General features: G+C 45.5%; 1 protein-coding gene across 1 annotated transcript; it reads right to left on the bottom strand.

Annotated features, from left to right (window-relative positions):
* Positions 1 to 1,058: 1,058 nt before the first annotated feature.
* Positions 1,059 to 9,643, bottom strand: RHOF (ras homolog family member F, filopodia associated). Its single transcript, XM_048963992.1, has 5 exons — positions 9,387 to 9,643; positions 9,049 to 9,136; positions 4,606 to 4,715; positions 4,003 to 4,137; positions 1,059 to 2,021 (listed from the first exon to the last, which is right to left on the bottom strand). The coding sequence occupies exons 1-5, from the start codon at positions 9,549 to 9,551 to the stop codon at positions 1,857 to 1,859; spliced, it is 663 nt and encodes a 220-aa protein (XP_048819949.1). The 5' UTR covers positions 9,552 to 9,643; the 3' UTR covers positions 1,059 to 1,856.
* Between the last annotated feature and the right edge of the window lie 447 nt (positions 9,644 to 10,090).

Here is a 10,090-nt window from a genome sequence, read left to right as displayed (position 1 = left end):
TTCAGCAGTTATTCTGTTGCTGCAAGGCTGGTGAATTTATCCTTACAGTGTCACCGTTGTGTGGGCACAAGCAGTAAATTGCAATTTGTGTATTTTGAACAATTTTTACTCTGGCTGGGTTGTATCTTGCACACTGTATGATGTGTTTTGTCCTTCTTTGAACTCCATTTATGAAATGTAAATTCTTCTGAGAGCAATGCTAGAATCTGGCTCTGTGCAGCCACCTGGTACTCAAGAGGTGAGGAAACACTGTTTAGCAAGTAACTTGAATTCTGCAGCATGAGAAACTGGGATTATAAAAGCAAGGAAAGATTCCAGACATGCTGAGGGTAAATCAGCGTGAAGATGTTTCAGACTTACTGGGTAAGGTGATGTGTGTTTTTTGTTTCATTGTTTCATAATCCCTAAGCTTGTAATTTTAACCTTGGATCACTTTTGTTGATTCAAAACAAGTTACGGGGAAATAAGAGTTTAGATTTGAAGGATCAAGGTTTTATCCTGCACGTAAAATGATAACGATGGCTCATTCCAAAACAGGTTTTCACCAGCAGAGGATAAAATTGTGTGGAAGCTGAATGATGTGTAGTTACCAGGCTCTACATTGAAGTGTTTTCTAGTAGCCAGCACCTGTTATGCACTGCCCAAACATCCTGGCAAAGTATTCTCTTGTTACTGTAATGCAAGACAGAATCAGAAAATCATAGCAGTCCTATACATTCTCCCTTAGTTTGCCTCAGAAAGAAAACTTGTGTAACAGTTGTACTGCAGAAACCTTCACCCTCCCAGGGCTGGCTGATGATGCCTGCAAACTAGTGATTGCTCCTGAAACTTGAGATCTCACTGGAAGAGAATGTGCAAAAGACTTGGGAGGCTCAAGGCACACGAACTAGATTGCTCAGCAGGAACATCCACCACCCTTAAACGCTCAACTGTCACTTTCATCACAAAAGGGAAAATTTAATTTACAGTAGCAGAGATGATTTCACCAGTTGATGAACGTGAGCTACAAAGCATTTTACTCCCCCTAGCACACGAGCATTTGCATGTCATATATTAAATAAGCTATATATATGAGTTTATTCAAAATGGACTTGTTACACAGGGTGGCTGACTGGAGTACTGGTAACTTTGCGTGCTGTAAGTTAAATATTAAATATGGGAGCAACCAATGCATGTATCTCAGTGATGCATACCAATGCTACAGTATTGCATGTTGCAAGGAGACCTACAGGGGCAGCTCTGCAAAGCTGGCCTGGGAGTCAAGAGGGAGTGAGTGGATGCTTTGGCTGTACACTATGGCAGCAGCTTGATGCTAACTCACACCACTGCCACCAATTAATTTGGGAATGTCAATAGAGAACTCAATTCCTGCTTATTTCATGGTGCCTGGTATGTAGGCTGCTCTGTCAAAACTTTGGAAGGATGTTTTTTGCCTGAAAAAGACTAAATTGTAGCTACAATAAGCCACGGTTTTGCAGAGGAAAAAAACAAAGCCAACAAACAAAACAGTCGTGCAGCAGCAGTCACTGTTCACTTCAGATTAAATGGTGAATCCAAGACCAGACTGTTGGTGGGCTTGCTGGTAAGAGCAAAAGCCAGGTGAATGTGTAGCATCAGGTAGCCTTGATAAAGAGCCTTGAAAACTTTGTGAGAGCAATGAGGCAAAAGGTTTTAAATGTAAAAAAGAAAAAACAAAGTTAAAAAAAAAAAACAAAACCCTAAAAAGTATTAAAATTTTAAAATAGAAATCATTGCAGGAATACAAAAATTGTCTTGGGGGGAAGAAGGAGTTGTCACTCTGTTGCTAAAATCAAGTAACTTGGTTCATAGCTGTCAATGCTCTCTTGTAGTCCAGATCATAACACTGAGCATGCTCTCTGCTTCTTTTGGCGCTTGGCTTTTTTCATGGCACTCAATGCAATAGTTGTTGCTTCTTTAAAAACCTTTTCTATGTTTTCACGGCATTTTGCTGAGCACTCCAGATAAATTTCTGCATTTATCTGCTGGCAAGCAGCTTCACCCTGGAAAGAACAGGTAAGAAAAGTCATAAACCTGATGCGTGAGAGGAGAAAAGGAAGGTGAGATGGAAGCAAAAAGAAATTTCTTTGTATATCTCCAAAACGTGAGGTCATCTTCCAAAAGAAACTGCCTCCTGTGAGCACAGTGCTAGCTAAGTGTGCTGGTTACAAACTGAAGTATCATTGCTGGTTTTGTTTTTGTTTTCCTAAGTTGACCTAATATTGTAGAAATAGCATTTCTTTAATAGATACTCAAGTGAAGCTATCTACAAGGAGGATCTTTTTTCAGGTATGACATGCGATGTCGTGTTTAGTTCGCAAGCCTCAGCACTGCACACCACGTGCAACAGTAAGGTCTGCACTAACGTCTTGCTTTGTTTTGTTGGTGCACATGCAGGAATCCTGACTGCCATTTCGAAGCATCACAAAGGCTCAGCAGAAGTCCTACTACATGCAGATGAGTGCCTACAGACATCATCACCCAAATGCATGCAGAGGAAACAGTAGAATCTAAAACATTTGCATGCAATCAAGGTGGTGTGAAATCACTACAGACAAAACACAGCTACTTCTTACTTTGCTTGCGATCCTTTCATTGCAGTCAGCCCCCAGTTTTGAGTGCTTGTGAGCCTTCGAGTGTGAATTCCAGACCTGCAATCCACAACTCACAAACTCTGCATTTAGTCATAAGCTGGGAATGGGGTCACTTGAGCACTCAGACTTCTACACATGGGCATTTTCCTTCAGCACATTCAAGTGAAGTTTGTTTTCTTACAGTTGTTTGCAAGCTGCAGTGCTGACAGATACTATTCAGCTCCTCTGTGCCTGGCATCAGAAGCATCACATTGCATGACTTGACGCTCTCAGCTGTAAAAGACTGAGGTAGTGTATGTTTAAAGGGAGAAAAAGGAAATGTAGGACTCTGCTAGGTGACAAAGGGAGTCTGGGCTGGTGAGTTTTGCCTCTTCTGTGAGCGTTTGTGTGATGAGCTGCTGGAGGGAGAGTCTGTTATGTTGTACTGTTCTGAGGCAGTAATTGTGCCAGATGTGAGGCCCCAGCTGACTCCACAGAGAAGGTTGTTGCTTGTCCTGAACCTCATGAGAGGGTGACAAAGGGAATTACTAATGCCAGCGAGGGACAATCTTGCGGCTGTTCACAAAGTGAGAGGACAGTCATCTAATCTTGTGAGCAAGGAAGACAAACTTTTAAGTCCTAGCATGATTTAATGGTGATGCTGTGGCAGGCTCTTTTCAAGCTCTTTGGAGAAACAAGTGATGAATTCAAGGCCTTAGTGAACTTAACCTTATTTCCTGGACTTGTGTCTCAGTTAGACAGCTGCTGTTCATAATCTGAGATGAGAGGAGGAAGATGGCTTTACATTTAATAATGAAACAGTAGAAGACCAGAGCAGAAAGATCTGGAGTGACCTGGTATAAGCAGTTCAACCACTGCTTGCTTCCCCTGCACCTGGGACAGCAAAGCCATCTCATAACACCAGCTGTGTCTCAATAATTTGTAATACTTAAGCTGGAAGTACCTGATAGTATGTAATTTTTTTCTTATATTAGATACTTCAAAGAAAAGTTTATTGGAGAACTCTCACGGATGTTTTGGCTACTGTCCTTGGAAGGGCTTCTTTCTCAATAGGGTTTGCAAAATGCTTTTATTCCAGAATGATCAGTATTTTTAATCCTTTAATGTGTATCCTAGCATTTATTCTTTCTCACAACCCCAGTCAAAGTACCAGTGATGGGAGCAATGTATTATGATAAAAATTAGAAAGGAAGTCCAAGAAACCTGTTGAGGCCTACAATTTATAACAGTAATAATGCAGTGAAGGGAAATTGAGGGGAGACACACAGTAAGCCTAGATGGAGTAGCAAACGGTGTCCTTTCAGACACTCCAGGATCCTGAGATATGCAAAACACTTAAAATGTCTCCACTTTGGCAAAGAGAACGATACTGTGAAGCACTTATACTCACCTGGTTGTAAGTAATGGGCTCCTGCTTAGAAGCCCTGAGCTTACGCAACTGCTCTTTGTCTTTCCGAAGGTCTGTTTTGCAGCCAATCAGTACCAGGGGGACACCCTGGCAGAAGTGATTCACTTCAGGATACCACTGATGTTAGAAAAACAAAACCTGCATTATTTTGGTGATTCTATGTACAGGAATGCTAACTTCTGCTTTAGAACATACAGAAATCCTACTACAGACAGGTGGTTGCTTGTATCTCTTCTCCCCTAGTTAAATGTGAATGTGCTGGAAGTGGACTTGAATCTGAAATGCTTGTGTGCAATGGTTGTGTGACATCACTACAGACAAAGCAGCAACTCTGTAGCTGATTTGTGATCTTTTTAGAGTACTACAGAGTCAAGCCCAATTCCGAGCACTTGAGAGCCACAGAGAGGTAATTTCTGGGTCTAAGGTCTGTGACCTGCAGTTCAGTGCACAATGAACGACCTGTCCATCTGTACACTCTGGATACAGGATTACTAAAAGCATCAGCTTTTTTAATCTGACATCTTGTCCTGCATCAACCGTACGTAATTCATTTAAAAGGCTGAAGTAATTACGGGAGGCTCTTACCTTATCTGCTACATTATCATAGCTGGTGGGGTTCATGACATCGTAACAAATTAACACGACGTTTGTGTTCTGGTAAGAGAGCGGTCGCAGCCGATCATAGTCCTCCTGCCCTGGAACACAGAGAATGTTTTGGAATACAGTAAATTTCTATCCTTAACAAGCAGTATGATGGGAATGTGTAAAGGTAAATACTTGAGTTCAAGAGCACTGTAACAGCACAGACTGAAGAAATGTCCATGCTTGTGAAATTCCTTCCCTTAAATGCAGGCTATCCTTCTTCGCTGACAAAATGGATCCTTTGGAATATAAAATGTGATAACAAGGCTGCTTTGTCCAACTGCTGATTTTACAAGACATGCAGCCACACAGAACAGGCTCAACTCTTTGAAGCAGGACTTCACCACCAATCTTTGGGATGCTGCTCAACTCTAGAAAATTGTTCATGCTTTTAATTAGTGATATTACAGCTCAGGGTCTAATTAGAGGAAGTTAACTTCCTTCAGACCTGTACTCTTCCCCTTTGCTTGCAGTTATCGTGCTGGATAAACCATTGCTCAGCTTGCCTGAGAAGTGTGTAAATCTTAAGTTTGGGCTGTTCTCTGCATTTGAGCAGCAAGCTCTATGGGTGAGGCACTAAGCAAAGTAGGATTGATCCCTCAGGGTTTAATACTAAAATAACAGGCAATCAACAAAATTATGCATGTTGTGTAAACATTCAGAGCAAAGATTTACTGCTTAGCCCTTCTTATTCTCGCAAATCCACTCTCTTGTTTGCAACCGATTTACCGTTCTGTTGTTGAGCTAATCCTCTAAATGCACTGAATTTCAAACGTGGAGCACAAAATGAGGTAAAATGTGCCCCCAAAAGTGGGTTGGTTAGATGTGTGTTAGGGTTGGATAATTGCAGCTCTCCCTTGGAAGGAGGGAAGCTATTCTTTCAGAGCTCAAGTACAATTCTTCAGGTGGATGTAACAGAACCCAGCTCAAGCTGTGTCTGAACACTGACATCTCTCTCACCGAAACCTCGTTGAGAACATTTCCTTTCATAGCCTGTCCTTAAGTGCTGCTGATGAAATGCAGAAAGGGCCTGTGAGACTTCTTCTCCATAAAGTTGCTCAGTTTGTGGTCAGAGCCTTTGGCACAGATTTAGGTCTTCTAGTAGAAATAGAAGGCTGAATCCAAGTAGTAACTGAATGTACCGAATAAATGCCTACAGCTGAGCACATCTGTGACTCCACTGCCTTCCTCAATTCACTGTAGCATTTTAGCATAAGAGACAGCTTTTTAAAACAAAACAACCAACCAATAAAACCTGACCAGCTGAATTCATCTGAAATTTGCTACCTCTTTATCATCACATATTGCTGTCAGGCCTTATGGGGCAAGTGGGACCTCAAGCAACACCAGAGGGAGAGAAGGGGAAGCGATGAAACCACAGATCTCGGTCTCCTACGTATGTTCATGTCTGCCTGCTCCTCCTCCTCCTTCACTAAATAACACCAAGGATGAGCCCAGACAGCCTGTTCACTGCTCAGCCTGCACAGGAGCTCAGCAGCCACATGCACCACTGGGAGAGATGTACTGGTCAGGGGCATCTGCACCTTTTCCCCGGGATAACTCACGTTGGAAGTCCTCAGCCCAATGTGCCTCATTTGATCCACTTTCCTCTCCAGCAGACATCGCAAAGAAATTAACAATGGAGAACGCCTTCCTTTAGGCCCAATTAATTACTGGCACGCTCTCGCTCTCACACACTCAATGTAAGTGGTATTACAGCCAGCTCTCCTGATGGTTGTGTGAAGATGAGGTGGACATGGGGGCCCACTGGGTGCTGAAGGTCCCGTCCTGCACTGCTCTGCACGAGGATTGTGGCAGCAGACCCAGCAGGACTGGCGGGCATTGAGCTGATGTGCTTTGTAACACACAAAATCCTGCACTGTAACATAGTCATGAAAAAATGTCCCAGGTCTGCTGTACTCTCAGGGCTGTGGAAAGCCAGAGACAACAACCCAAAGGCATTTATGTGCTGGGGAAATGTGTCCACAAAAATAAAGTACAGAACAGGGCTTTGTCAAAGCTAACACAATAAGCACAGCTCAAGTTACAGCAGCGCGGTCCACTGCCACCAACAGCCAGCATGTAAGGAAGAGCATCACATCCTGTCACCCAGACCAGCCAACCACTTCCTATACATGTCAGTGCAATACTTTATGCTTATTATTTAAATTCAGCATGTAACCACAGGGAGAGGAGCTCTCACTGATACACACCAAATTCTCCGTGTCCTTCTGCAGGCTTCATGAGAACACGGTTATCAGCTTGCAGCTCTGTTATTTTGCTTTGCAGCTCAGAAAAGTTTGGGAAATTGAATTTTTTTCTTGGCAGGAATAAAAGCAGTAGAAGAGGACTTAGGTTGGAATGGGGGGATACATTTTGATTGCAAGTAGTCCTTCCCCTACAAAGTTACGCAAAATTACTTTTGCATGTACCAGCCCCTAAAGGCCTGATGCTGTAGAGCATCTATCATTAGAGACCTGAAAAAACCTGCTGGAGGCTTCAAGCGTGCTTCCTGCGACTCAGAGTGAGCTTCCACAGTGCTCACAGGAGGCACTGCTTCCTCCTCAGCTCAGCACAGTTTACTGCTTTGTTCTGAGAAGTCCTGCACTGAACAGCATCAGAAATGGAAACCTGCATCTGAATTTCAGCTGAGGCATCAACTCGATTATGCTATTCCCTTAGAATAGAAACAATTACAAAGCTAATTAATCTCTCAATTTTTTTGTCAAGCATGGCCAGAAATGGCAATTTTTAATTAAATATGCAGCAGCAAAGCCTGTTTGCAGACAAGTGGTATTACAAAGCTTTTATACATTGCATGTATATACCACCAACTTCCTGCAACAGCAAAAGGTGTCTCTGATGAGAAAGGCAGAGCAGCAGAACATGAAAGCCTTTCCAAAAATTACTATTGAAGCATATTGTAGACTAACTCATTACTGTTGGCTTGTCATCAAAATTCTTGCCAAGAAAAAAATACCTTCAGTACCTTAGAATGTTTGATTCTCAGGCAGTTTGTGCATGTCCTTCTCCTTTAGAAAGTAGGGCAAGCAGAAAACCTCCAACTGAGCAGGGCTGAACAATACAAAGAGTCCTTCTCACTTTACACAGCCCACAGTGTCCTTCACCTTCCCGTGACGCTAAGTGCATGCAGCTCTATTTAGGGCTGCTCTTAGCTGGATCCTAAAAATACTGAAGTCCTTTCTGCAGTAGGTGTATGATTAAGATCCAGTGACACTTTTTAGAACAGATTTGCTTTCTCCTCCCGTACACTCCTACATGACACTAAACTGAAACCCTTCGCTTCCAAAATAGTTTTCCATCCCTCCAATCCCGTTTAAATGATCTCACAATAGTATGAATGATTTGGGGATCTTTCAGACTAAGAGCAAAATGCAGGAGCTCCCTTATCTGCTGACCAGCGCTTCCCCTTGGACTCTGGGAAAAACGCAGCTCTTCATTATATTCCAACCTTAGGAACTTGACATCGGTTTTGTTTCATTAAAAACAGGATGGGATTTAAATATGGGCTCAAGAGAGTTCTTCCTATGGCATCACTTCCACCTTCAGAAAGAGGATGAGAAGCTACTTGGATCACAGTGCATGACACATCTGTAAACTATAACTATGCCAGGGGCCTGGCAGCCATCACACTCTCTTGGGAGGTGAAGTATGTTGGGTTTCAAGGTCTCCAGACAAGGGAATGGGAAGCAATTGCTTATTCATGGCAAAGAGCCCTGCCAACTGGCCGGCAGTGCCATCTGCACCTCCCAATGTCTCATGAAACTGCACTCCGTTCTTATTTGTGATGGCATTAATTTGGAACAACTCTGCAGAATGCACATGATTTATTTACACGGAGCTGAAACACAGCGCATGCCAACTTTAGGGTCTACTTGGAATGCAGACGGACAGCAGAGCCTGGGAAGTCTGAATGAATCACAGGATCACAGAACATCCCCAGTTGGAAGGAACCCACATAAGGATCATTGAATCCAACTCCTGGCTCCACCCACAAATCAGACTGCATGAAGCTGAATGCAAATTAAATCCCAAGTCCTGATATCAACCCAAACAATCAGCTTTCCCCAGTAACCTTTACCGCAAAGGCCTTTTTCATTCTGAACCCAAACCATCTCTTTTCTCTTTTACTGTTGGATCACACGTGACAGGAGATTAAAATATTTTCTTGGTTGACTGTGTTATGCACTGGGAGCTGGGTTTAATACCTTCAGATATGTTTGCAATGTGATGCAATGTCCCAACAAACGGGGTCACTGCGGCACAGAACAAACCTGGGCTGGAACCGCCATGACACAAGTGACCATTTCTTCAGAGAAACGCCTCTCACAGCTCAACCTGTCCCAACGCGGGGAAAGGCCCTACCTGCAGTGTCGTACAAGTTCAGGATGACCTCCTTTTTGCCGATGGTGATGCTGGTGGCATACTTCTCAAACACAGACGGTGCGTATTGCTGCAAACACGGAGAAGTATTCAAGTTACAGACAAGGAAACTCGCACAAGGCCGCGTTCGTGTCGCGGTGCTGGGGAACAGCCCAGAACGGCCGTGAGAGCCCCGCTTCTCCCCCGGGCCACCTTCAGGCGCTTCTCCTCTCGCAGACCCGCGGGCCCTCGGGGCCGCCCCGCCCTGACCGAAGCCGCTCACTCTGAGGAGCATTCCTCGGCCACCTCAGCGCGAGCCCCCCGCTCTCCTCGCGGCTCACCTCAGGGAAAGCGCCATTCGCGTACACCATCAGCAGCGACGTCTTCCCGCAGCCGCCGTCCCCCACGATCACCATCTTCACCTCCTTTTTCCCCGACGGCGCGGCCGCGCTGCCTCCCTTTCCCCCCGCCGCGCCGTCGGGCACGGCCCCGTTGGCTGCCTCCATGGAGCCGAACGGGGCTCGGAGCCGCCGGGACGGCGCTCCGCAGCGGAGCCCCGGGGCGGGCCGGCACCGCCCGCGCCCCGCCGGGGATTGGCCGCGCCCCGGGGCGCCTCAGGTGGCTCCGGGCGCCGCTCGGGGCCGCGCCGACACCGCCGCGCTCCGGGGAAAGCGCTCCGAGGCTGCGTGGAGCGGCCCGGCGCCGTGCGCGCGGAGCTGAACGCGGGACCCAAAGCCTCTGCAGAGGCGGAGATCCGAGCGTGGTGGAGCGCGGGTCTGAAGGACAGGAGAGCGCTGAGGTGCCCCCACGATGCGTCCGCACGGGGCACAGGGAGGGGCGGTGGCAAACTGCGTGTGTTCTGCTGTACCCAGTGCCTTGTGTTCAGAGTGAGCTGTCGTGAAAGTCAAACAGAATGATGTGTTTGAGTTACGGAGATGTCAAAGCCTGCAGACACCTGCCTGATAGGACAAGAGGTAATGGCCTTAAGTTGTGCCAAGGGAGGTTCAGGTTGGATGTTAGAACAACTTCTCAGAAAGAGCGGTCA

The sequence above is a fragment of the Lagopus muta genome, chromosome 17 (assembly GCF_023343835.1).
Source record: "Lagopus muta isolate bLagMut1 chromosome 17, bLagMut1 primary, whole genome shotgun sequence".
NCBI lineage: Eukaryota > Metazoa > Chordata > Aves > Galliformes > Phasianidae > Lagopus > Lagopus muta.
The sequence above is the reverse complement of the archived record's forward strand: the minus strand, read 5'-3'. Positions and strand labels throughout refer to the sequence as shown.